The sequence below is a fragment of the Pagrus pagrus genome (assembly GCF_965226575.1).
Source record: "Pagrus pagrus genome assembly, chromosome: 20".
Lineage (NCBI taxonomy): Eukaryota > Metazoa > Chordata > Actinopteri > Spariformes > Sparidae > Pagrus > Pagrus pagrus.
This window is the reverse complement of record NC_140207.1, coordinates 14,658,489-14,684,955: the sequence shown is the minus strand read 5'-3', so window position 1 is coordinate 14,684,955 and position 26,467 is coordinate 14,658,489. Positions and strand designations below refer to the sequence as shown.

At 42.4% G+C, this 26,467-nt stretch overlaps 3 protein-coding genes across 7 annotated transcripts in view; 2 read left to right on the top strand and 1 right to left on the bottom strand.

Moving 5' to 3' along the window:
- The window catches only part of pkd1l1 (polycystin 1 like 1, transient receptor potential channel interacting), a 30,105-nt gene extending 25,072 nt beyond the window's left edge, over positions 1 to 5,033 (top strand). Inside the window, exons 44-56 of one of the 5 annotated variants that reach the window (XM_084340897.1) lie at positions 92 to 202; positions 293 to 401; positions 528 to 593; positions 1,169 to 1,341; positions 1,469 to 1,703; positions 1,919 to 2,023; positions 2,303 to 2,443; positions 2,784 to 2,918; positions 3,055 to 3,270; positions 3,344 to 3,505; positions 3,609 to 3,776; positions 3,910 to 3,986; positions 4,094 to 5,033. In XM_084340897.1, coding sequence (XP_084197023.1) covers positions 92 to 202; positions 293 to 401; positions 528 to 593; positions 1,169 to 1,341; positions 1,469 to 1,703; positions 1,919 to 2,023; positions 2,303 to 2,443; positions 2,784 to 2,918; positions 3,055 to 3,270; positions 3,344 to 3,505; positions 3,609 to 3,776; positions 3,910 to 3,986; positions 4,094 to 4,445 — 2,050 coding nt within the window. In that variant the 3' untranslated portion in view covers positions 4,446 to 5,033. Of the gene's footprint in view, positions 1 to 91; positions 203 to 289; positions 402 to 524; positions 594 to 1,168; positions 1,342 to 1,468; positions 1,704 to 1,918; positions 2,024 to 2,302; positions 2,444 to 2,783; positions 2,919 to 3,054; positions 3,271 to 3,343; positions 3,538 to 3,608; positions 3,777 to 3,909; positions 3,987 to 4,093 lie in introns of those variants that run through there. The other 4 variants (XM_084340895.1, XM_084340896.1, XM_084340894.1 and 1 more) reach the window with 4 other exon arrangements.
- Positions 5,034 to 5,403: 370 nt separating this feature from the next.
- Positions 5,404 to 11,471, top strand: pdia4 (protein disulfide isomerase family A, member 4). The gene is made up of 10 exons (XM_084340742.1): positions 5,404 to 5,704; positions 6,175 to 6,349; positions 6,457 to 6,662; positions 6,767 to 6,905; positions 7,016 to 7,221; positions 7,383 to 7,541; positions 8,856 to 9,007; positions 9,241 to 9,397; positions 9,652 to 9,885; positions 10,841 to 11,471. The coding sequence occupies exons 1-10, from the start codon at positions 5,629 to 5,631 to the stop codon at positions 11,254 to 11,256; spliced, it is 1,920 nt and encodes a 639-aa protein (XP_084196868.1). The 5' UTR covers positions 5,404 to 5,628; the 3' UTR covers positions 11,257 to 11,471.
- Positions 11,472 to 11,525: 54 nt separating this feature from the next.
- On the bottom strand, positions 11,526 to 23,235 carry LOC311249587 (alanine aminotransferase 2-like). The gene is made up of 12 exons (XM_084340743.1): positions 23,139 to 23,235; positions 22,862 to 23,053; positions 17,439 to 17,528; positions 17,170 to 17,278; positions 16,846 to 16,979; positions 15,179 to 15,422; positions 14,977 to 15,056; positions 13,767 to 13,903; positions 13,507 to 13,681; positions 12,354 to 12,509; positions 12,157 to 12,269; positions 11,526 to 12,017 (listed from the first exon to the last, which is right to left on the bottom strand). The coding sequence occupies exons 2-12, from the start codon at positions 23,006 to 23,008 to the stop codon at positions 11,927 to 11,929; spliced, it is 1,476 nt and encodes a 491-aa protein (XP_084196869.1). The 5' UTR covers positions 23,009 to 23,053; positions 23,139 to 23,235; the 3' UTR covers positions 11,526 to 11,926.
- Positions 23,236 to 26,467: the final 3,232 nt, after the last annotated feature.

Below are 26,467 nucleotides of genomic sequence, written 5' to 3'. Positions count from 1 at the left end.
GTATGTCTGCGTGTCTTGGACTATGTGTGTGTACCAGTTTGTATACGATTCAAAGCTGGAACAGGAATCATCTCTTTCTCTCGTCATCCAGGGATTTGTCCGTCTGTGGCTCCATGCTTCTCCTGATGTTGTGTATAAATTATGGCAGCTCGTTCTCTGACCATTACCTCCTCAACAAAGCTGTCAGAAGACAGTTTGTTAGGTAATGTTTGCAAACATCAAGTGGTTTTCTCTGTGTGTCCATGTTGCTCTCTGATTAACACAAATGAAGATCATATTTATCTTTCAGCAGAGGCCATGATAATGCCTTTATGTCCATACAAAAGCATGAGGAGTGGTGGAAGTGGGCACAGACCAGTCTCCTTAACTCTCTGTACAAGAATGCATCAGCTGCACCTGAGGTAAGCTACAACAAAACAGTGAAAACATGAAAAAAATGTAAGATTTAATTTGATATTTTATCATGATGGAACCAAACAAACATTTTCACCTTTTTCATAATTCAATAATTTGATGTCATCCAGCAGTCACACATCTTGATTGGAGAGCCAATCCTGTGGAAGGCGGAGGTCTCGAGTTCATTTCAGGGCCAGGTAAGTAACAGAAGGAGACATACCTTCACATGTAGTATTGCACTACTTATTGAACCTAAACTGACTCATTTTACCACCATCCCCACCAATTACTACAAGAATTATTTACTGCTTTTAGGAAAATAGCAACATATTATTGTTGTAATTTGCCTGTAAAACCTGTAAAATGAAGTGTTACAAGATTTTTTTTTTTTTTTTTATGTTGGAGTGTAAAAAATAGTGCTTGAGACAGCATCAAGACCAAAAAAGAAAAAAGCAGGGATTAGTAAAAGTTTTCCGTTATAAATAAATTATTCAACATTTTGATGAATGATCCAGTGGACTACTGTGCTTTATTTTCAAGTTAGTAGTCAGTCACATGATGTTCTCACTCACTGCTGTGTTTTGCACTAACTCCCCCTGTAGAGAGCGCTGTTTCTCAATCATGGACCCAGGCTGCAAGCACATACAGTATACTGTATTAGTGCGCTGATGCATTTCAGTATCTGTCAAGGTTTAGAATGTATTAAATTAAAAAGTTTTATTAAAGCTACCATCATGTCTCAGTTACTAAAGGTGCTGCCTTTTATTCTCAGGTCTCCAGTGTGACTCTTCTACCAGAATGTCTTCGCTTATTCTTGTCCGGGAGCAGAGCATCCACTCACCCACAATCCAGCGTCTTAGCTCCTATGGCAACGCCTCTAAAGACATGTGGTCACCTGGGCTGCTACTTAGGACCGGGTGCTACAGTTGGCCTCAGCCACACAAAGTGAGAAGTGCACAGATTACCACACATGGTGGAAATGATATTTGAGTTTTTCAAATGTTGTCCCTGTGGTGTCAAATCCAATGTCCGTAATACCACCATCGTTCAGTTGTCTTCTGCTCTCCTGCAGGTCTCACGCTGCGTCCAAACTGAAGCTCCTGCATTCAGGTGGCTGGCTGGGCAGACAGATGGTGGCCCTGAAGGTCCAGTTCACATTGTTCAGCCCTGCACCCAACTTGTTCACCAGTGTGACCTTGCTCGCTGAGCAGAGCCCCACTGGTGTCCTGCTGCCCTCTGCCAAAGTCCAGTCAGTTAGGGTGTATCGCACCCCTGCTGTGTGGGACTATGCTGCTATGGTGTGTCAGGTAAACTGTGACCTGTAGAGATATCTACCTTCTCTTCTGAGTGCCATTTAGTTTCATTATAGTTTACATTTCTACAGCTAATATCTCCAAAACTCAACAACTCACACCAAAACAATCTAAATAGATAAATAGCATGATATGTAGAAAGAGGAAAATGTGATTTTGGGGTGAACTGTCCCTTTAAATTTCCTCATGTTTTCCTTCCTCCCCTGCAGCTCATCTTCCTTCTGTTGTCTCTGCTGCAACTCTGGGATCAAATGTACACTGTAGGACAGCAAGGGCTGATGGGATACTGTAGGAAACCCTGCAACTGGCTGGAAGTGAGTCTCCCACGTGAACGAACACACAAACACACAACCAAAAATATGAATAATTCCAAAACAGACTGAAAGACTTGAATGCTGGAACACACAGCATACACAGCCACACACACACTCGGCCACACACCAAGGCAAACAAAGTCACAATGACCGAGCCGAAAGGGCAAAGTAACCTGTGGCTGTTAAACTAACAAACCTGCGAATCAGTGAAGGTCAAAGCACACAGCAGAGAAAGAAATGAACCTCATTATGATTTACCCGTTTCTCTCTCTTTTACAGGTCAGTTTGCTGACAGGGACCGTTGTGTACTATATTTATTACATCTATCACTCCGTCATTATCTTGGAGGTTGCGGAGCTGCTGCAGAGACACAACGACAGAGGACATGTTGACGTCGGCGTCCTGGCTACCTGGGAACAAGTGAGAGAGAGAAAGGGCCGAATGAAGGCAGGGAAAGGAGGGTTGGAGACACAGGAAACTAATATTTAATGTTGAGAGAACACATTTACTGCATGTCCTGCTTTCATTTATGTGGAAAATGAAAGAAGAAACACATATACAAGGGTTATTGTTTTTGTTTTTTTTAAACATGCCCTTATTAAAGGATAAGTTTACCCAAAAATACCTGACTCTCTATCAGATGAGTAGATAATTAATGAATTTTCATTAATGGGTGAACTGTTCCTTTAAATACACAAGTGAGGCTTTTAAAGATGACAGCAGTGGTCGACAAGGATGAAGATGTCTTTTGTGTCTGCAGTGTATTCGCACTCTGCGTGGCGTTACGCTCTTCCTCCTCACCCTGAAGTGTGTGACCGTGCTGAGGGTTAACAGGACGTTGGCCACCTCTGCTTCACTCCTCACCCGCTCGCTCTCCAGCCTTTTCTGGCCAATGGTAAAACACATTTTCTTCAGCCTGACTGTCATGTGTGCTGCACTGTGAGCTTGTTCCTGATTGTTTGATCGTCTTCAGCCTTATTAATGTACTGCGCTCCTGTCCAGTTGGAAATGGTCTCCGTCTTTTGTCCTAGGTTTCAGGTCTTATCCTGATGGTGGCGCTGTCTTGCACAGGGAATCTCCTGTTCATACAAAGCTCCGGGGCCTTCAGCTCACTTCCCCGCTCCCTCCAGACTCTGCTCTGTCACTGCTGGAGTCCCAGGGCTGTCAGAGGCCTCCACTTCTCCTGGAGTGATTTCCTTTACTGTGGAGTTCGCCATCTGTCCTTCACTGTGGCGTGGACAGCAGTGGTACATATACAGTGTATATCACTTTTTTAAAGAGTCTAGATGAGTGTCTAACAGTTGTCTGTCTTTCTTAAAGGGGAAAGTTGTGGTGGCATCATTGATCAGAAGTGCCAAAAGATTTCAAAGCAAGCAAAACATCTTCACCGCAGCAGAGTTAGTTGGCTACATCAGACAGAGGGTGTCTGACTTCACTCGGCAGCGAAGAAAAGCATGGACTGAAGATTGTATTGAAGGGAAGGTGAAGAAAAAGCTAAAAACAGCAGATATCAAGTCAGTATACAAATGATACATTATACACTTATTTACGTAAAAGTAAATGACATTGCCTTTTGTTTTTTCAGACGTATTACCTCGAGGAGTTTGAAAGCTTAGTGGATGAACTCCTGTTCAGACTCAACACCCTCTCAAACAGTCTGCACCATACTCTGCCTTCCAAAGCCCATCGCTACAGGGAGGAGGACAGTCCCATCATCTCACCCAGACAGGAGCCGTCCAACATGGACGCACAGGTGAGTTAGCCTCATGTCAAATATCCAAAGAAAACCACACACAGGCACATGCCAACACTACTTTCTTTTGCACACAATACTTTTTTTTTATTTTACAAAAGGTGTTGATAATGTGACTTTGTGACTGCTGCAGGACTTTATCAGAACACGAATGACAGAAGAGAAGAAGAGTGATCTTGGAGAAACACTATCTGCATCTCATCTGATCCGGTAATAAGAATGGTGCAACAACTACTAAGCTACGAGACCAATCTTAAGCAAAAATGTAAATATAAATTACTAAATGATACAAATTCCTTAATTTCTCTGCATGACAGGTCCAAGCTTGAGCTAGAGACGGTTCAATTCCTGCAGCAGAGACGCCAAAGTGGAGACAATTCCTCTTCAGACATTGTTGTGGCATCGGATAATTCACAACGACCTGGAACAAGAGCTAAAGAAAACCCAAAAGACAATGAGCTCCAGTCTTATTCAGATGCACAGAACTACCCCTCCCTCACAGAGTCTGGATCACTCATCAAGGAATGGAAACAAGATATTCTGGAGAAGAAAGATGACCAATTGACTAAAACAAATAACAGCTGCTCTTTAAGTAATAGTCAGGCCACCCATACAGAAGTTGTGGTGGAAGTTCTGGTCCATGAGGAACCTGAGAGTATCGCCAGATAAACGATGTATCAAGGGATAGTGTATGTTCAAATCTACAGTGAGGCTTGTTGGTTATCAATAAGTGTCTTTAAGTTTAGATGCCCCTCGGTGTCAATACTGATCCTTTAAAGGGGAACTCCACCAATTTAACACATTAAAGTGTGTTTACAGATCTTGTAGAGTACCACTGCATGTATGAAAAAAGTAGTATGAAGCATTTTATGGCTCCAGGGGAAGCGGCATGTAATCTGATAAAATACCTCCAGTGATGTCACGCAGTGGGTATGTTGCATTGTGGGTAATGTTGGCACAAGGTTTTGAAAAGCAGTTCACTGGTCTAGCATTCCTCTGGAGCCACAAAAGGGTTTATACTACTTTTTTCACCTACAGTATGCAGTAGTTCTCCCAAAGACCTGCAGACACACTTGAATGTGTAAAATTGGCAGAGTTACCCTTTAAGAGACACCTGCGTAATATGGAAGACTAATGGCATCCTTAACCCTAACCCTTAAAGAGGTACTTTTTATGTATGTGTGTATCAAAGTGATAAAGCAAAGTTTGTAAAGCATTATATCTTTGCAAACAATAAAAGTAATTGGTTCTAGTTTCTATATATGTTATAAGTAAACCATGTCAGAAGAGAAACCCTCAAGATATTGCTTTATTTGCCATCTAAATATTTGACACTGTCACCTTCGGCTGCAAAGACTGGATTGTGATGAGTATGCATTGTTTGTGCATCATATAAGGTGAAGATTCGTGGACTGTACCACGTAATTTATCACTAAATAAAGCTTTTATAGCCTCATACGATCTTTGTCACCCACTGGCACACATTCAAGCGTGCAAGTCCGGGAGGGAAACAATCAATACAAGCAACCAATAGCACCCTCCAACGTATAATTGAGTGGCGGCGTGTGATTGGAGGAGAGCGGGTGATGAGGGCCAATCGGAACGTGGCAAGTCAGACAAGTTCCAGACGGAGGAGGCGGCGGCGTGATTTCTGAAGTGATCGCCGTAGTTTGTATGAAAGCGCGAGCCAAAGGCGTTTGCTGCCACACGTCAGTATTGATCCGGACAGCGTGTCTGTGCGAGCAGCAGTGTTTTGATGACATTCATCAGCGTTATTAGCTAAGTTAATTAGCCGGCTACTTGGGAGAAGCACGTCGTTTACTGTCAGCGGGCCGCATCACCTGTGTGGACAATGAGGAAGGTTGCTCTGCTGCTGATTGTGTTGCTCGGCGTTGCACATTTCGCAACTGTCAGCAGATGTGAGGATGGTGAGTCCGAGTCTTTTTTTTTTACATCTCTGCGTGTTTGTTCCAGCTGCTTGAGCAGAGCAGTGTCGCAGCTCGTGTGCGTTTCCTGAAAGTTACCTAAACTAGCTAGCTAAAGTTACTGTTGGTGTTGCTAGTTGTGTTAGCACGCTAGCTAACAGGACAAGTTAGCTAATGTCAACAGGACAGCAACTCGAGGGCAAATACGCAGTTTGCGTGGCTTGCGGGTGTTGACACTAACACTAGACATATCCCAAATCTTACATTAGTGTGTCGTCTTTATGTTAAATCCTTGCATTGTGGTATATTGACGTATATCCACCAGTTACAAACAGGAAATGTGTTGCTAACCTGTTATGCTTTCTTTCCTTTATCTATGAGGAGTGAAACGAGCAGCAATGTGATGGGAAAACACTTTATATGAGCTTTTCCCCCTTAACTCAGCTTGTGTCCTTTTTCTTCTTTGCTGTCAGATGTTGCAGAGGAGAAAGAGGAGAGTGATGATGAGGAGAGTGATGATGAGGAGGAGGATGACGAGGATGACACAGAAGTGAAAGAGGAAAACGGGGTGTCCGTTCTCACCGACGGCAACTTTGAAACGTTTATGGAAGGCAAAGACACAGTCCTGGTTGAGTTTTACGCCCCATGGTACGCCTGTTGTCCCTCAGCTGTCTCCCACACCTGTGTTACAGCGGGCCTCTTACTTTCCATGCCCCTGCAAACTTGTCAGTGATTCTTTTGTTTGTCCTCTTCAGGTGCGGCCACTGCAAACAGTTTGCCCCCGAGTATGAAAAAATCGCTCAGACCCTTAAGGAGAACGACCCTCCTATACCTGTGGCCAAAGTGGATGCGACAGTAGCCACTGAGGTGGCGAGCAGGTTCGAAGTGCAGGGCTATCCCACCATCAAGATCCTGAAAAATGGGGAGCCTGTGGAATACGACGGGGAACGGACAGAGAAGGGTAGGAGCATTTAATCCACTCAAGTCTCCTCACTGCCTTTCAAACCAAATCTCACTTGTTTTTAAAAGAACAAGGACTAATATGGTCTATGCCTGTTGTTGCAGCTATTGTGGCCCGTGTGAAAGAGGTGGCACAGCCAGATTGGAAGCCCCCTCCTGAGGCGACGCTGGTGCTGACCAAGGACAACTTTGATGAGACGGTTAATGAGGCCGACATCATCCTGGTGGAGTTCTACGCTCCATGGTCAGTCAGCAGACCAAACGCAGAAATAAACATCTTGAGCTTTTTTAACAGCAGCTGCTGAGACTAATTAAACATTCCTCGTGTTTGCCTGTTGCATAACTGACCTTCAGGTGTGGACACTGTAAGCGTTTGGCTCCAGAGTACGAGAAGGCAGCCAAGCAGTTGAGCCAGCGCTCTCCTCCCATTCCTCTGGCCAAGGTGGACGCCACCGTGGAGAACGAGGTCGCCTCACGTTTTGGAGTTACAGGCTATCCCGACCTCAAGATCTTCAGGAAAGGCAAGGTGTTCGACTACAACGGACCCAGAGAGCAGCACGGTAGGTCATTTACTTTATAATGTAATTTCAGGACACTAGCAACAGGAGTCTGTTGCCTCTGTTTTCCATATATGCAAAGATTAGTGCGTATGGAAGCAAGTGTGCAAATTTTATCTTTCATCCGTCCCAGCTGATTTCTTCCTCTTTCACTTTCCTGCCAGGCATTGTCGACTACATGAGTGAACAGGCAGGGCCTCCCTCCAAACAGGTCCAGGCAGCAAAACAGGTGCAGGAGATCATCAAGGACGGTGACGACGCTGTGATAGTCGGCGTTTTCTCCGGTGAACAGGACGAAGCCTACGAGATCTACATTGAGGCCTGTGAGTACCATTAGCTGGAGGATCTGTTCATAGGCAAATATGTCACCACTGTGTGTGCAGCAGATGAGTGACACGGAAACTAGTATCTGTGTTCCAGTACTTTTTTTCCCCTTCCTGACTTTGACATCAGATCTTGCATATCAGCCCATACCAAGTACCAATCTGATATCAGTGAGTTAAAAAAAGCTTTTTTACAGCTGTAAACTTCATGCATGGCTGTGGTGTGATTTCTATCATTTTTGTAAAACATGCACAAATGCATACAGAAAAGTAACGCCGTAGGACTTCCTTTTAATTATCTAGTCTGACAGTCGTCATAACTGAAAAAGGGCACAAAGAAATCCTTTAAAAAATGAAAGCCTTGCACACTGTACACTGCTGGTTTTAACTGGGAGGATTTTTCAGTGTAAAATATTGCCCGTTGCTCACATTTTGCAACCTCTGACCAACGTTACAGTCACTTACAAGAAAATCAATTCTTCTTTGTCGCTCTACAGCAGTAGTTGCCAGTGGCAGCACAGCACAATTTGCCATGTAGACCGTTTTAAAAGTGCTGAAGACGAATTGATTTCTGGGAAAACAACAATAGGAGCAATATGTTAGAACTTAGTCAAAAACGCTCAAAACTGTACTAAACCCATCAACAGAATGTGAAGAAGCAACAGTTTTGACAGCATGACGTCTATGTATTATGTTGCAGAAGAGTTAGCATGCTAGCCCTAGCACGTTCCGGTCTAAAGCCTCCGTGCAAGGAGTCATCACACACATCTGGTGCCTGAGCTCCCAGTCTGGACCTCTAGCTGCATGGCTAATTGAGCTAACTAGCTAATGGCAGGTACAGTTAGAGGCAGTTGGCAGTTACTCTTGTGATATGCTGCTCTTTATTTGCTTTGAGTATGAATTTGACAGATGGCCAATTCTTACATATTGCACCTTTTTTTTTAAAGTAGATTTTTATTTAGTTTTTTTAGGGGGCCGCTTTCGACCTGGTGTATTTCGGTCACCCAACAGATGAGTAAAGGGCAGCAATGTATTTTAAGTTGCTCTGTGTTTAGGGATATTGGCTACTTGTGCAGTAAAAAAAATCTTAAGTTGGTAAGGTGCATAGATTCTCATACCCGATCCAGCAATTTAGGCCGTATCGGAGACATTTCAGGTACTGGTATAGGAACAATCCTTACATAGAGGAAACTTGGATTGAGATGAGTAATCCGTCAGTGTCAAAGTTCTAGTATCTGTGTGTGATGAGAGCACAGACTGCTGCTCTTTAAGTGGACATTTGGAGTTGATAGCACTCTCATTTCTGTCTGGCAGGTAATACACTGAGGGAAGACTTCACCTTCCGTCACACCTTCAGCTCTGAAGTGTCCAAACTGCTCAAAGCGTCACCAGGTCAGGTCGTCATCGTGCAGCCTGAAAAGTTCCGCTCAAAGTACGAGCCAGCGTCGCACACGCTCGCAGTGAAGGTACTGTCTGTTTTATCTTTCGTGATTTGAATTTTGGTTCATGGGGAGTGAAACTCTGAATCATACAGGACTGTGCTGTCTTTCAGTTCTAGTATCGGTGTTAAAATAGATTAGATTAGCAATAAGAGGTTTCACCTGAAGAGCACTTTAAATTGAAGTGCTGTATGGCGTGTCTTCAAGAGTCTCTGCTTTCTCTCATATGACCTCAACACTTTAATGTGTTTATCACTTAGGACTCTACATCAGTATCAGAAGTGCAGGAGTTCTTCAAAAAGCATGCAATTCCTCTGGTGGGACACAGGAAACCAAGCAATGATGCCAAACGCTACACCAAAAGACCCCTGGTGGTTGTGTACTATGGAGTAGACTTCAGCTTCGACTTCAGGAAAGGTGAGTTTCTCATATTTAGGTTAGTAGGTTTCACTGAGAGCTTGCTGTCTTATGAGTGCTGGTGTAATAAAGTTGTCCTTTGCTCATTCATTGTCTGTAATGCTGTCATCGTGCTGTTTGTTGCCTATTATCTTGGAGGATAAGGGGGGAGTATAATCTTAATGCAGATCTTCAGGAATATTTAATCTATTGACCCAGAAAATACTCTGAACAATGAGCACCACATGTGAAACAAACTTCTTTTTATTTTTTAGCCACACAGTTCTGGAGGTCCAAGGTCCTCGAGGTGGCCAAGGACTTCCCAGAGTACACGTTCGCCATCGCTGATGAGGAGGACTTCGCTGACGAGCTGAAGAGCCTGGGCCTGAGCGAGAGCGGAGAGGACGTGAATGTGGGAATTCTGGCAGATGGAGGCAAAAAGTTTGCCATGGAGCCAGAGGAACTGGACTCCGAGGTGCTGAGAGACTTTGTCATTGCTTTTAAGAAAGGTGAGTTTTTTTTAGTTTTTTTTTTACTTATTATGTGAACTTTGAAGCAAACGATCCTTCAGTAACTTGCACTGCTTAACATTACTACAAGGAACTTTTAACTGGTTATGAAAGAGTCTCAGTTTTACACCTCCATATGTCCTGCAAACGAGACCATCGGCAAGATCGGCTATTTCCATATAGTTTATTCTTAAAGCCTGTCACTGGTCAGATTCTGAATCTTTATTTTTTACTGTGAAATTGGTGAAGTTACCCTTTAATAACTTGAGCTTTAGTTCAGCATAAATGCCATTACTGAGCAGCTGAATCTGTTAACTGTAGGCTTACAGATAACCTAGATGTATCAACAGCATTAAAAACACAGCTGACTTTTTTTCATCATCGTCATACTGGTTATTAATCTTACAAAGCCACAGGCAAAAACATAAAACTATTATTAAAAACAAGTGTTTCTTTAACTCCCTTTCAAAATAAAAGCACATGCTAGCCAGATTAAGATCTTTACAAGTAGGTGGTGACGCTCATCGCATTTTTGTCCATAGGGATCGCCAGAATCAGAGATAAAAAGGTCCTTGAAACGGCTTTAAACGTTTTTTTTTAAAAGCCAAGTTTGACTTTTGAAAGTGTCAAATTAATCACATCATTTCCAGGTCTGGAGTGGTCTGCTGCATGGGTGTAGATACATACTTCCACCATATGATGGCAGCACTTCTCAACTTCTGATTTGATTAGTTGCAGTTGTGCCTCTCTTGCATTAGAACATTGTGTGCAGTGCATAAATAAACTGCCTCTGAATCATTATTAATATCTTACACAACAGTATAGCCTAATACACATTGTAGTCTGATCCTTGACACAGTAAATTCATTATTTTGTAAATACTCAGTTTAAGTAGTTCTAAGGTCACTCTTAAAATAAAAGTACAATAAGTTCTGACTTTCTCTTGTGTCCTCAGGAAAGCTCAAACCCATCATCAAATCCCAGCCAGTGCCAAAGAACAACAAAGGACCAGTTAAGGTTGTGGTAGGAAAGACCTTCGAGGAGATTGTCATGGATTCCAAGAAGGACGTCCTGATTGAGTTTTATGCTCCCTGGTGCGGCCACTGTAAGAAAATGGAGCCTGACTATTTGGCTCTGGGCAAGAAGTACAAGGGTGAGAAGAACCTGGTGATCGCCAAGATGGACTCCACAGCCAACGACGTGCCAAACGACAGCTACAAGGTGGAGGGCTTCCCCACGATATACTTCGCCCCGAGCAACGGCAAGCAGAGCCCCATCAAATTAGAAGGCGGTGACAGAACAGTGGAGGGGCTCAGCAAGTTCATTGAACAGCACGCCACAAAGCTATCACAGAACAGAGACGAACTTTGAAAATGTCTCGACGAGTAGCTGAGAACTCTTAACGTGCTCGGGTCTTAGAGGACGCTGAGGAGGCGAAGGAACACAACAGTGTTACTGAGTTATCGTGATGATTACAATGTTCAATCATCGTTTTAGTTTCTGTTCATTCCAAGAGATTCTTGTTTCTAAAAGCATGTAAGCACTGTTGAAGATTTCAAGTCTTTTTAAATAAAACTTAAAAATGATGGCCTCTTTGTTACTGTGAAGCTCAAGAGTATTTTGCAAACACACTGCAAAAGGAATTTCAAGTGTTTTTAATTACATTTAATAACAATTTAAACATTAGTAACACAAATGGCTCTACTACAGCCTTCAGGTTATTCAAGTAGACACCCAACATGTGTTTAAATTGAAACCTCCAACCAACTTGGCAGGAGAGAGATGCTCCTGAAATCATCAGGTACACATATACATCAGCAGGAACAGGCTAGCTGTCAAGACACGGAAATGTCCATGGTTCTGATTCAAAACATTAAAAATCTCTTTAAAAATCAGATTTAGTGTGAATTCAGGTGAGAGGTGTGTGCTGCAGGAGGCTACGTTGGGACCGCTGTCTCCTTCACACATAGGCACTTGAAGATACTGGCACTGAATGAGTTGCTTCTTGAGGTGTAGTTGAAAGACGGAGGTGGTGGGGTTGTTATGAGAACTCTTGTGTGAACCGCAGGTGGAAGTCTCGGAGCCGCTGCAGCAAAACCTTCAGCTTCTCGACGGGGGGCAAGATGGTCATCCTGAACAGAAGACGACAAGAAGAATGTGGTTAATACTGTTCTGTAAAAATTTGCTGATTTTAGATGGAAAAAACACTGTTTGCAGTAGGATTTCTCCTCGTAAGGAGTTAAGGAACTAACTGTTGGTAGGACTACGTACCTGAAGTGGAAGGTTCCCTCTCTCTGGCCAAAGCCACTACCTGGCACCAGGCAGATCCCCTCCTCCTCCAGCAGCTTCATACAATAGAACGCGTCTGGGACCTGGCCTGCCTCCTGTGGATGGACATAGGCACATTTAAACACATCCACACAGCCAACTGTATCTCATCAGTGAGATGGGGTGTGTGAAGCGCAGACCTTTGCCTTGTCGATGGCCTTCTGAGGTAGAGTGATGCGGGGGAAGCTGTACATGGCTCCCTGCACAGGGTTGCAGGTGATACCGGGTACTGTGTTTAAGATCTGCTCTGTTAGCCTGGACTTCTCTGCTAAATCTGCCAACACCGCTGTCCGCTCCTGAAGGGGGGGAGGTCAAAAGGTAAAGGACAAGTTTTGCGGCACTCACAAAAAGTAATGGTACATTCACAAGCTCCATATTAACTCGTAAAGTCAAACATTTCCCAAGTTTTCCCCCTCCTGCCAACATTTTCCACTGTTTTCTTTTACAAACACAGGCCTGAAATACTACTGGCTTCCATCGTTTACATTCTGCAGTGGTATTTTGCAATGGTTGGTCAACGTATGTGTCTATGCCATTTTATTTCTTGTGAGGTAAAAATGTTCTTTAAAAATGGAGGATCCCTAATTATTATTAAAGCTGCTGGAAGTCTCAATCCGTGCATGAGTGGTCAGAGGGACACTTTGCCAGTCAATTAAAGGAACTTGGTATTATCATACCATTATGCATCTTAACAACACAATAAATATTTGTTTTTGGCCCTTGGTCCACCACTAAGTTTGAGTTTTGGCCATCTAAGGGAAAAATCTGGGCACCCCTGCTATAATCAAATCTCTCGCCAGACAGGTTATACAGTCGATGCTGTTGTTGATGCAGAAACAGGACTGCAACTCTAAACACAAATCTTTCCCAGCTGCAGACTCATTTTTCCTAAAGACACATTAATGGCCATCAACCTAATGGCTTCCTTGACCATATAATGCTTCCACTTAACTGTAGGTTGGATGGACACAAGCTTCCGGCAGCATGCATAGTACATCACAATGTCTGTAAAAGGTCAAACCTCTTTTCTCCTCTTGAATAATTGACATAAAACATCTCTAAATTTTATATCTCACAGAAACTGAACACATGCTGTTAGTAGTATTCACCACAACATTACAAAATTCAAAAGCTGATTATTCACAACCGACTCTGTGCCGTCGAGGACTTCAGCACACTCAATACAGGCTTTATATGGATTATATTGCGTGGTGTTTACATAAGTAAATTCTGTGTTTGCATACACTCAGCATTGCCAGGATGTGTGCTAGGAGGCATGTGTTTTTCTCAGACCTTCATAAATGAGGTGTAGGAGGGCTCGTCAGGCTGCGGGGGGTTGACCACCAGGTCCAGGAGAGCCTGTCCAGGGACTGGGGGGCACAGACGCACCGATACCAGTTTGGTGAGCTGGGCCTTCACCCCTGGGTCCATGTTAATCACCTCCATGTAACCGCCACGGAATCCACACCTGAGGAAAACAAACACAGGAAGTCAAACACAAAGTATACCCTTAGTACAGGAGATGTACCCTCTGTGTGTGCCTGGTTACTCACTCTCCCATGTAGCATTTGGAGGTGGAGTGGAAGGAGGCCATCTCCACTGTACTCGAGTACTCTGGTCCCATCTCAAACAACACCCTCTTAAAGGACTGAAACTTACAGCCCTCTGCATACACGTTATCCTGATAGACCTTAAAATGGAAAAACAGCTTTAATACAAAAGGCTTACAAGAGTTGACTGAAAGGGGAACCATAAAGAGTAAATGACACACTGTATTTTACTTTTGCACATCTAATTAATGAGGTGAGTATGTTACCATTTTCAAAAAAAGGAATTTATTGTATTAAATATGTTGGAAATCAGTGGTCATCATCAAGGATAACAGATGGCTAAAGAGAGGAAAGAAAACTTCCAAAACACACATTGGTGTTTGTGTTAGTTTAGATTTCTGGTCTGTAAATGTATGCAAATATGTGAATATTTAAAAAAGATATAATAACATCTGTAGGGGCCGTAGCTAATTAGCTTGGTTAGCCGTGCAACTAGTGGTCTAGACTGTGAGCTCGGAGTGGTATTATGAGACAGGACGGGCTGGAACTAGCTGGTTAGCAAGCTCACTTCAGTGTCTCTGTAACACAATACATAGACGTCTTTCACATAACGTCATACAGGTTATTCCTTCACATTCTGTTGATGTTAATTTTTGAACATTTCAAACAAAAATGGCTACATGCAGTACCTTTAATTAGATAGAAATAGTATAGACAGATAGACAAGAAATAATAGTCTAGTCAGTAGTAAAGTGGGGAAGTCTTACAGTGATATCTATTATTTCAAAGAGTTTTGGCGTATACCAAAGTATATTTTGGGTTTTTTACCGAGGGGTTTGTTCATTTATCATTCATAGCCTGATTTCTAGAACATTTTATTCTTATAAACATGGCACAAATTGATAATGTATGGCTGATGACAGTAATTTCTCATTTATAGAATGATAAAAAGAGTTCCAAAAAGTTTAATCGTGACATCTCTCTGTTAAAATGTTTATCCCGTTCACCTGTAGCGTCGGGTCGTGGTTAGATAATCAGCAGAAAACTTTGAAGCTTATCATTATTATTCATTCATCACAAACAGTAATGTCAAACCAGGTGGTGAGTCTTTGAAAAATAAGACGAGAGCTTTGAAGTCACTAGTTTTGTTCTTGAAGACAGAGGAAGAAATGAATGAAAAAAACGTGTTGAGGAAAGGACATGTGTGCATTACTTCATCAGCCATGAGGAAGAGATGCTCCTCTTTTGCAAATCGGATCACATCTTCAATGCACTGCCTGCTCTGGACCTGACCTATCACACAGGACAACCATAGTTTGATGATTTAAGTCAGGTGTGCAAATACACACCTACAAAAGTGCAAAATTTCACCTACTGTCATGTAACACATAGAGAGTATTATCAACAAGACATACCGGTGGGGTTTCCAGGATTGATGATGCAGAGGACACGGGGATTGCAGTGCTGCCTGGCTGCATTGAGGGCTCTCCTGAGCTCTGCGACATCCAGACTCCAACAGTTGTCCTCGTCCAAGTAGTAGCTGACCTGCACAGCGCCCAGGTCTGTAATGGCGGCCGAGTACAGAGGGTACTGGGGAATGGAGATCATCACACCTGTACGGCTACGACCCTCGCCACACACCAGCAACTTTAGGATGGTCTGGATTAGTAAAGAGGGAGAGAAGGAAACACCACTAGTATTGTTATATTGCGATATGGCATAAGTGTTGTCTTTTCCTGGTTTTAAAGGCTGAATTACAATCAAGTGATATAAGTTCAGCTTGTTCTAATATTTCTTTTTACTCAACTTGGTCATTATATCCACATTACTGATGATTATTTATCAAAAATCTCATTGTGTTAATATTATGTAAAAGTACTAGTAATAGTCATCCTGAAAATATTGTCACAAAATTGATATATAAAATATTACGATATTTGATTTTGTCGCCCAGTCCTAGCATTTATGAAGCGCTTCTAAGGAGATTCTGGCCCTTTGATCATTTTGTTAGGATGCTAATTGGCCTATTCATTAGTGATGTCTGTTGTTAGTCACAAAAATGATTTATTTCATTAAAAAGTTTTAGCCCAGGCTGTTTAAGGAGAGGGAATTGACAAACTATTTGTAAAATTAAAATTGTTTTTTTCCTGTACGTTTGTATACATAATGTTTCTTTTTCAAATGTGAAAAGTAGTAAGCAAATAAACAAAGAGGAGAAAACATAAAACGTGCAAAAGTGATTGTATTTTGTGTAACCTAAAAAAATAATAAAGATGAGCTTTACAGCCCATTGACCAGCCAGACTTGAAATAAAGTAGTTAAATAGGCATGATGTACAGTATATAGCATTACAAGATGCTCCTTTCAGTGTCGAAAGAGCATTTACAGGATTTAAAAAGGAAAGTAGATGTATAATAGGACTGTTTTCATAATTAATGTAAAAAAATGCTCATCATAGTTTTCCCTGAGCCACAATGGAAGACCTCAAATTGCTTCTTTAGTCAGACCGACAGTCCAAAACTCACTTAGATTCACATTTATTGTCATAAATGACAGAGGAAAGCAGCTGATCCTTACATTTATGATGCTGGAACCAGCAAATGTTTGACATTTTTGCTTGAAACATAAATGAAACGATTAATCGACTCATAGCTGCAGCTCTACTGTACAATCAATCTGGTCTGGTGCAGTGGTGAGAACACACCTACACTGTGGGCAAATAAGGTTGCAGTTGAGCAGAGCAGGCAGCAGCACTTATCTTGTACAGTACAGCAGTAAAGTGTATCTTAAGTAGTCTGATTAGGTTGCATAAAACAAGAGAAATCTATATTGACAGTGGCAAAGGTCACTGATGTGCAAAGTACAGCTGAGTGTATGATTAACAGAAGCTGAATAGAGAACAGATTTATAAGCCAATTATATGTATGTAGTATGTCACCTACACCGATCAGCCACGACATGAAAAGCAGAACACTGCATTGAAAGGATCAATATCACTCACTTCGTCTGTTAGTGGTTTTAATGTTGTGGTGGATCGGTTTGTAATGGATTACGGCAACCTATTAACTCTTGTAACACATACCACAATGGCATCACTGGCTCCAGTGGAGAGGTAGATGTTGTCAGGGTTGGAGGCGATTCCACCGTCTCTCCTCTCTATGTAGCGCGCCACATCCTGACGTATGCACTCAATGCCCTGGCTGGCACTGTAGGCCCCTTGGACACATAAAAATGAACTTTGAATCAAACACAACGGGCTGCACTGATCAGGTGATGTTCTGTTTAAATAGTGTACTGACTGTCCAAATAAATTCTTAATGTGTAGTCAAATGGAGGTGGATGCTGTCTGTGTTTTGGCAGGAGGGGTTGTAAATGTGGTTGGTTGAGCGAGGGGGAGTTGTCTGACCTATACTGCGGCCTCCGCAGGCCTCGAGAATACGCTGCGCTCTTTTTTTGGCGTCCTCTGGAAACTTGTTGTCTTCCTGGAGTTCAGGGTAACAACACAGAGCCAAGACCTGCAGTAGAAAATTACAGCAAATCTCAGACTAACAAGCATCCTGACACATTCAGTATGCATGATTCGGGAAGATCCAGTTCCACATGCAGCCCACTTCCTTTTTGTTAACACAAGCATTCAAGTAACTTGAGAAAAGAGAATGTAAAAAGCGGTCCTACCTGTCTGAAAAATGTGATTGGTTTCTGCCCCATGGCGTGAGCATCGCCTATGTTAGCCTTGATGACTTCTGTGAAAGGTTTCTTGACTCCCTGAAATAGATAAACAGACAAATAACTGTAAGAATCTGGGAAGTGAAGTCTCTCTTGAGGAGCAGGTGTAGAAAATACAGTATTTTCTACACCTGGAAAAAAGTGAGAACCTGGTGACTTTGTCTTGTGTGTTGCATGTAATGACGGGACGCCAACAAACGGAATGTGTCTGGACACGTAACAAGTGAGTGTGAAGGAGACATATGAGTCAAGATACTTCAGGACTTATCTCTACAGTGAGAAAAGTTCTTGTTCCCCTCATATGTCCCATTTTCTGTTCCTTCTTTCGCCTGCTTTCATCATCAAGGAAGACAACAAATATTGTAATAAACATGTTGTAAAAGAGCTGTGTGGCCCCAAAGCAATGGATATGTGTGTCTACATTATTGGCTTGTATTGTTTTGGCTTAGCCAGTCTGCATTACTACTCTCAGGTCACATATTAGATTAATTGACGGTGGCATTGGATGCAAACATTCTTCCACAACTCGTGTTTCACAGGATTGTGACACCTTCTTTCTTAAACATTACATTTCAGGGCTTTCCAGGCCAAATTCCCTCAAAGTCTAGGACCCAATTGGCATAGTTTGAGACAAGGATCAGAGTTGAATACAGTTACAACACAAAAGTTTTATAACTAATGCTAGCAGGCTTTAAAGAAGCTTACAGACAACAATTATGAAGAGAAATGCTGGAACGTGACACACACCCAGACAACAGAACAAAGCCTGTTTAGGAATGTTAAACAGGCAATAGCCAAGTTCTTTGCTTTAACTTATTATTATGAAGTAAATGTTGGTTGCACAATGTAATGGCTATAGAATAATGACACCATCTGTGTTTGGATTGGTTCCCTAAACCTTACTTTCAATTTTGTCTTTTACCGAAGCAAAAGGAAAATGACAATGGCTGCACATAAAGTCAGGCTGGCACCATTTCCATAAGCTTTCACGTCTCCAATAAAGACAAAATGAATAAATAAATTCATGTTCAATCATGTGTTTTGTTCGTAGTTGTGACTCTGGGGAAAATGCAAACAACATGGTTCTCTTTGCGACAGTGGTGCTAACAATAATACAATTTTGGAAACACTGAAATACCAAAAAAACTTTAGTTTTGTTTAGGAGTAGTTCTGACTCTTTCCAACACTTTCAAGGAGTTGTTTTTCTCTCAAATTCACAAACCTTCAAGGATTCCAAGGACCCATGGGAACCCTGGCTTTAACTCTCGAACCAGAGACACTTGCATTCATCTCACATACGCATCTTCTCTCATTAGCAGCCTTTTGTTTTACAAAGACCCTGGCACAGAGTCTGTTTTGGCTCACTGAGCAGGAAGCGCTGGCCCGGGCAGGGAAGACGCCGCTGCTTTTGCTGGGGCTCACAGACACACAAACCCCTCTGTTTCTGCTCGTGGACTCACTCAAGCCTTGCTGGCTTAATCCAGACCTATGACGAAACTCAAGTTGCTGTTTTTTTTCATTTCATGTCCCTCCCCGTCACGTCACTATTCATCGTCATTGACACAGCGAGTCCTTCATCTTCATCTCTTTGGTCTAATTGGACCTGCAAATTCTGGATTGGTGTCTGTGAGTCTGTTTGCTGGTCACAATGTGCTGCACCTGTTGCTCTCTGTCAGATGATGTAATGTGACAACAGATGCCACCTGCTACTTCGCACAAGGGCTGAGCACTAAAGTTAAATCGGTAATGTGATAATCATGAGGATTTGGGTGGGCTTTCTGACCACCTCATTAAACTAATTAGATTTTACTGCACGCTGGTGTGAAAACGATACAATTCCAATGTCAAAAACAAAACTGAAAGTTTTAGAATTAAAATAGACTCGTTGTGAATTTAAACACAATTGCACCGCACAATATTGTCATTTGTACTCTACTAAACACATCCAAAGCAGGCCTTTCATTTGCAGTTCAGATATAGAGACTGCAAACAACATTCGTTTTGCAAACACAAATTCAAAATCAAAGAAAAATCACTTAGTCTGAGACTGCCTCGCCCTGTCTCTGTTAGTTTTATGCATTATGCCTGATCCCCTTCACAAAACCTTGCCAAAAAACTCTTCGGAACCTGTTTAGTCTTAACTTGTTTGCCAGCAGTTAAAAGTGATGTAACAAGCTCTTTGTTCAGACCTGCCTCAAGTGTTTGTGGTTGAGTGCAAACTTGACAAGGTAGTCATCAAACAGATTGAAAACACATTTTATTTTAATTAAACCAAAAAAAAGAGTCACTCTCTCTGCAGTCGACATGATCCTTGTCATAATTCAGCGTGTTCTACATACACGATAAAATACCTGGCAAAAGGCCACAAAGGGCAAAGGGAGAGCTTTCCTTCCAACTGAGTATTATGACTTCTTTGTCCTTGTATGACTGCAAGAGGGAGGCCTACAAGGTTCTTTGGGTCAGCGGGAATTCAGATATGAGCCTGTTTGAAATCTAAGTAAGTGGATGCAGCACGTTTCCTTTCTAAGTCCTCGTCCCCGCCTTGTCCTCAAGCAACAAAGAGGCCGCTGTTCTCCAGGATAGAGTGGAGCCAGTCGGTTCCCCCGGCTCAGCGCTGCGTCCTCCTGCTCGCTCAGCACCAGGCACTGATTACACAGGCCGGACCAGTGAACCAGGCCAAGAAACCCTGTGGGGCTTAATAGAGCCTGGCCTGAATTCACGTTTGACTTAGTCTTATGATACAAGATGAAACTGTCATCTTCCGTGTAACAGTTCAGTTCAGTCATGCAGTTACATGGGTTGCTTGCTGATTACGGATATTGGCTTCTTGTGAAGTGGAAAATCGAGTTGCATGCGGATGTACAGGACGCTGCTGGGATTACAGATTACATGGAATTGGATCGGTGCATAGATTTGTGTACTCTGTGATACCTGATCCATCATGTTAGACAGTATCACCGATACTGGTATTGATATTGCAACAACCCTAGTCATGCTAGAATAAGTACCTCCACCAGGGAGGTAATGTTTTTACCCATGTCCATTTGTTTGTTGATTGGTTGGTTGGTTTGTAGCCAGGATAACACAAAAACTACTGAATAGATTTCCACGAAACTTGGATGGAGGATGGGTCTTGGCCCAGAATAGACCTTGTTAACTTTTGGTGTGGATCAGAACCAAGAGACCGAGCTACAAATGAGGGCGTTTTTTTTCCAAAGTTTCTTTAAATTCTCAGGGAATAAAGCATGTAGACATGGGACAATGTGAAAATTCCATGTCAGGCTCATCTGGCCAAAACTGATTGCAATTCATGCTATTTTCCTGATAATCTTCACAATACGCTTTAAACTCTTAAAATGGCATGAAAACATACTTAAATCACTTGATGATGAATAGCAGCTGCTACTTTGCTCATGTGATGTATCTAACTCAGTATTATTTCTAACAAGGTGCTGAATCCTCCCAATTTATTCTGAAGAGGTCAGCCGCTGTAAATAGAAGAAGTTACTGAAACATTAAGTAGGAATGAGAATTTCTGTGATTTCACAAACTCTGAACTATTTCTCTGTTGTCACCACTCTATTGTTCGGGGACAATGCAGACTAACTGGAAGCTGGAGATCCAAAGCCTAAATTAGCTTACTGCAGTGCAAGCACTGTCGTACCAGATGTGTGGGTAAGGATTTATAAGGGTCATCATCACACCAGCGCACACACACACAAACACACACACACACACACACACACTTGCATAAAATCTGCTGAGTAAAAGTGAAAGTGTTCCAGTCACAGATCTAACAGGAAGAGCAGCAGCAGATGACCGAGCGGCTGCAGCCAACAAAACTCCTGTAGTCCACATTTCAAGCTGTTTTAACTCACAGTGGTATTGCATTGCGTAACAGTGGGGAATAAACTGGAAAACGGAAAAATGAATGTTTATTAGGAACTAAAGTTGACCCAGCACTATTATCATGTCCTTTGTGAAGCAGCAAATGACGTTATTCCAGTCAAGCAATGAAAATTGGGTTCAGACGAAAAACAAGTGCACTACTAAGAACTTGCGCACTTTCAGCATAACTAGGGCTGTTTCTTGCAGAGAAAGGCCTCTGACGCTGCTGGGCCTCACAGCTGCAGCTCTGTCCAATGAACTCTCTCCCCAGTGGGGAGGAGGATGGTGGGCAAACCCAGAGAGACAAAAGGAGGGCAGAGAATGTACCCTCTTCATCTTACATAATAACCCTCCACGATACACATCCTCCACTCTGGATCCTGGAGTCACCTCGGGCCAGGGCAGAGTGAAATGTACTCTAACTGAAACTTTCCCCTCCAGCCAGTCACACGTCTTGTACAAAAGGACATGCTTGCAGAGGTGGTTGCATTACAGCCTACATAAAAGACACTCCTCTTTAAACTACTTGCCCTTCCTTAGGAAAGCACAGTGGATCAATATTAGTACAGCCGGATGTAATCTGAGTTGTTACGTGCAGCAGCGCAGAAGAGGAACATAACATCCCCACCACTGCTGTCATGTCGGGACTTTTAAAAGCTGACCCAGTCTGCGTCGGCAAAAACCGTCCGAGGCAAGCATCTTTGTCATCTGGGCTACCTACTTCCTCTCTCTTGAATTTCTGACCATATCTTGAGGAAACAGAGCAGGGAAATTTACTTTTTTGTGTAATCTGTGCCAAAATCCACCCAGACGCACTTTTAGTATTTGTGGAGCTGCAGTGTTTTCATTAAAAAAGCTAACGTGTTTGAAAGAAAGGATGGAATAAACATACGAGTGTCTTGCTGTTAAAGGATAACTTCACCCCTAAATGAAAATCCAGTCATTAACCATTCACTTTCATGCTGACGAAAAGTCAGGTGGAAACATTTCTGGAGCATAACAGCATCGCAGCATTCTCATTAACAACTGAAACAGGTGTGGACTTTTAAATGTTTTCAAACGCAATAAAACAACTGAGAGAAAATATAAAATGGCTCCATACAGCCGTTTTTGTTTTTTTTAATGTTTTAAAACAAGTCCCCATCTGCTTCAGTAGTCTAAGAGAATGCTGCAACGCTGTTTTGCATCTACATGGGTGGGTGGGGTGAGTAGATAATGACCGCACTGTCGTTTTTGGGTGAACTTATCCTTTAAGTCAAATTAATACACATTTTGTATTTACTCTATGATAGAGTAAATACAATACTTTTTGGGATTTGGGTGAAAATGTATATCCATTTTCACCCAAATCCCAAAAAGTGGTGCGTCACATTATGTCATGACACCATGAGGTTGAAACAGGTTTCATAACTCCTCCAAACTCCCTAATGAGTGCCACATCAGCGCTGCTCTGACATCGACAGCCCCAAACACTTGACTCGTACCTCCTTCAGCTCCCTCTCTATCTGCACCGCCCGCTGGACTATGGGACCACGGACCGCGTACTCGACCTTCTTCACGTTGGGGTTCATGTTGTCCACAGTGAGCACCTTGCCCCGGCACGGGACGCCGTTCGCCTCCTGCTGGGACATGTTGTTGTTGTTGTTTTCCGCCGGTGTCACCCTCTGGACTGATATCTGAAACATGAAGGAGAGGCTGAGGAGTGAACAGAAAGTCGGAGCTGTGGCTGCACAGGAGCAGATAGAGAGGAACAGTCGTTACCAGTTGCTCACTGAGCTCGCGTGCTGTTGCTCTTCTTCACTGACAGTTGTGCCACTCGCGCGCCTCTCGTGCTGCTCATATTCCCACCCGACCGCCACGCCACGCCTTCGCGCGCTCCTGCTCGTGGTTGGCTGGAATTCTTCACTAACTTCGCCTCAGGCTTCAGCGTGCCAAGTGACGCCTTCACGCGCTGTCGGAAAAACTTTACGTCAAAGCGTCCTGCGCGTGTAGGACGGGAATGATAGAGATGTATTTGAAACGCTGTAAAGTTTAAGAGTCAACTGTTAGGAGCTACAGACTAGTCTGAGTATTATGATTTGTAATTCAAGTGTTTTGCAGCGATGGAAAATGTATTTTTAAACGCGAAACACAGAGCTTTTAAACGCTGCTGCATTCAAAGCCTCATCTTGATTACAACACAATGTTGTAACATTAGGTATTTTCATATTAGTATTCATTTTAAATCATTTTTGGCTTTTAAATCTGTTGGAAATTCATCCCAGAATAAATCCAAGTGATAGGCAGGCCTGCATTTTTTAAAAATTACCTGACAGGATTTGTTTTAAACTTAATTTGAAAGATTTGCTTCCACATTAAAGGTGCAATATGTAAGAATCAGCCATTCATATTCCAAACAAATGGGGGGCGGACTAGCACCAGACTATTTTTACTGGCTTTCCTTTTATGTGTGCACATACAGAGTAAGTCATGCCCCCAGGAAGAGGCCTTGAAGCCAACTTATGTAGTGGCCAATCCATATAATTAAAACCTCACGTGATGCACTGGGGCCCAAAAAGACTTGAAAGTAGTGACTGTAAAACGATGGATATTAATCATCCAGGAAGTTAAGCTTTTTTGGCTTCATGCACCACATGAGTAGCCTTTACTGGAACGAACTGGGCACCGCCTTCGAAGCTGTATCCAGATTTTGATTGTTATATCCATGGAATAACCGCTAACTGCTGCTAACTGTAGCTACTGTCAGCTCGTAGGTTCAGTTAACAGTCGTAATAGCTGACTCTGCCCGGATGGGACGCTCGGAGTGCTGGGGGAGCTGTTTATTATCGGACAATGGCCTCTTGAGGTACAAACTGCCTACGGGCTAGTTGGTTAGCACGCTAACTTCCACAGATATCTCTTCATCACAATACAGAGATGAATAAAATTAAACTGCTTGTATGTTTGCGCATACTTCAACAATGAAGCCTATTCTAACCCTGATTATTAGATTGTTACTGATGCATTCCTGCATAAGCAATATTATAATACTATAGTTTGTCAAGGTAGAGCTAATTTTAACTACTTATATTGTTTGGCATTTTTAACCTAAAAAGATTTACTCGTATTTTATAAGAAAATCATATGTTATGGATAAAAATTGTTATCTATTAAAGTTACTAGTAGCTACATCCATTCATCAGCTATACGAGCTCAGTCATTAAATGAATATAGTTGCATAAAAGTACAAGATGTTCTTCTGTGCCGTTATTGAGTAAATGCTTTTAGTTACACAGAAAAGGATCAATTTGTCTCGGGCTATACGACTTTACATTTAGGGGCTCTGTGATTGCCACTGAGACGTAAACACAACACTGCTTGGGCGTGTTGGTTTTGTAAGGAGTCATGGGGCTGCATGTTTTGTTAGGGAACTTTTAATCCGTCATGTGCCTTGGCAATGAACAAGGAGATTTTTGAGAAAAACCCTTGGATTGCAAAAATTAACACACATTCTCATCATTAAGCCTACATCATTAAAGGCCCCATATTATACTCATGTTAAGATTCAACCTTTTATATTTTTTAAATGTTCTTAATTATACAAACTTGATCAAGGAGGAACAACATAACAGTACATCTGTCCGTACAGAGCAATATCGTGTTAATCCTGACAAGTCTTCCCAAATGTTCAAATTATATCCACAGCTCGGGAAGCATCCCTCCCATACATGGTTATCTGTTTAACAACATAGCAAGGGAGGTTAATGCAGAGTTTCTCACCTCGAGCCAGAGCGAGGAATAGGCCATAAATAGGTCGCAGACAGTAAGTTCTGCTGACATAGATAGATCAAAGGCCTCCTTACGAGTTTTACAGTCAGCTTTGCTTTGGCTTGGTTCGTCAGACATCTGTTCTGTAGACATATCTACAGTAGCGATAATAATAGCAATACAATAATGTTCACATGCTTTAATGTACAAAAACACATTATTGTCTTATACTGTCTGTTTCTGCGGCACCTCTATTCGCCCTCTGTCTGAACACTCCGTTTTGGTGCCTGTCTCTTTAAGGCCTCCCCTACAGAAAAGCCCAGTATGCTCTGATTGGGCAGCTCTCACAGGCCTGTGCAGGCACTGCCCACCGTGTTTCTGCATCATTTCTGTCATTGTTTGCAATTTATGACATCACAAACTTAAGAAGTCCTGATTGTTTCCGTAGACAGGCTGTGTGCATTTCTCCATGGATTGAACATTTTGATACTTTCATAGTATTTGTATAGTACCTAGACCGGGTTTATAAACACAGGAAATGCCACTTTCTACACTATGTGACATTGAGGAGTTGCAATATGTAAGAATTTTGGTTCAAAACATTCGTAAAGTAACCATAATTATCAACAGAATGTGAAAGAATAACAGTTCTAACTCTAAGTCAAACACTGGCCTGTCCTGTCTTGTAATACCAATCTGAGCTCCCAGTCTGGACTGCTACCGGCTAACTGAGCTAAGTCAGCTACAGTTGGTGGCATTTCAGCATTTGTGGCTGCTCAGGTGATATGCTGCCCACCAGGTGGCCAATTCTTATATAACATATTACGCCTTTAATATGATTTATCCCATACCTGTTATTACAGAGTCTGAGTCTCTTTCCCCTTCAAATAGTGTTTTCTTTGGCGCTCCCTTCATGGTTGGGGTTAGGAGTCTAGAGATGATTGACTTTGATTGAGGAAGGTTCAGGTTGGGTCATCTCTGTGTTTCCGAGCTGTTATATGATTCACAGAACCTCTCAGGCCTGCCAGAAAATAATGTGACAGAGGGAGAAGGGCAAGAGGGCAGGATTTCATCAAAGGTTATACAGTGACATGCAGATCTATTTCTTTTGTTTGGGCAGGAGAACAAGAACTAGCTGTGTCTTAGTGTGTGAAAGGGACAGGGTGTGAGACACAGAGACCCCCGACCTGTCTTGGAAAGGGCTTGGGAAAGACATTTGATATCCCAAACTAAAACGGTTCACGTACAAGCATGTGATGCCCCAGTGACTTACGTGTGTCATGCAGTGCGTACTTTCCTGTACCTAATTTTAAAAGAGGGATGATCACATAATAGATTATACT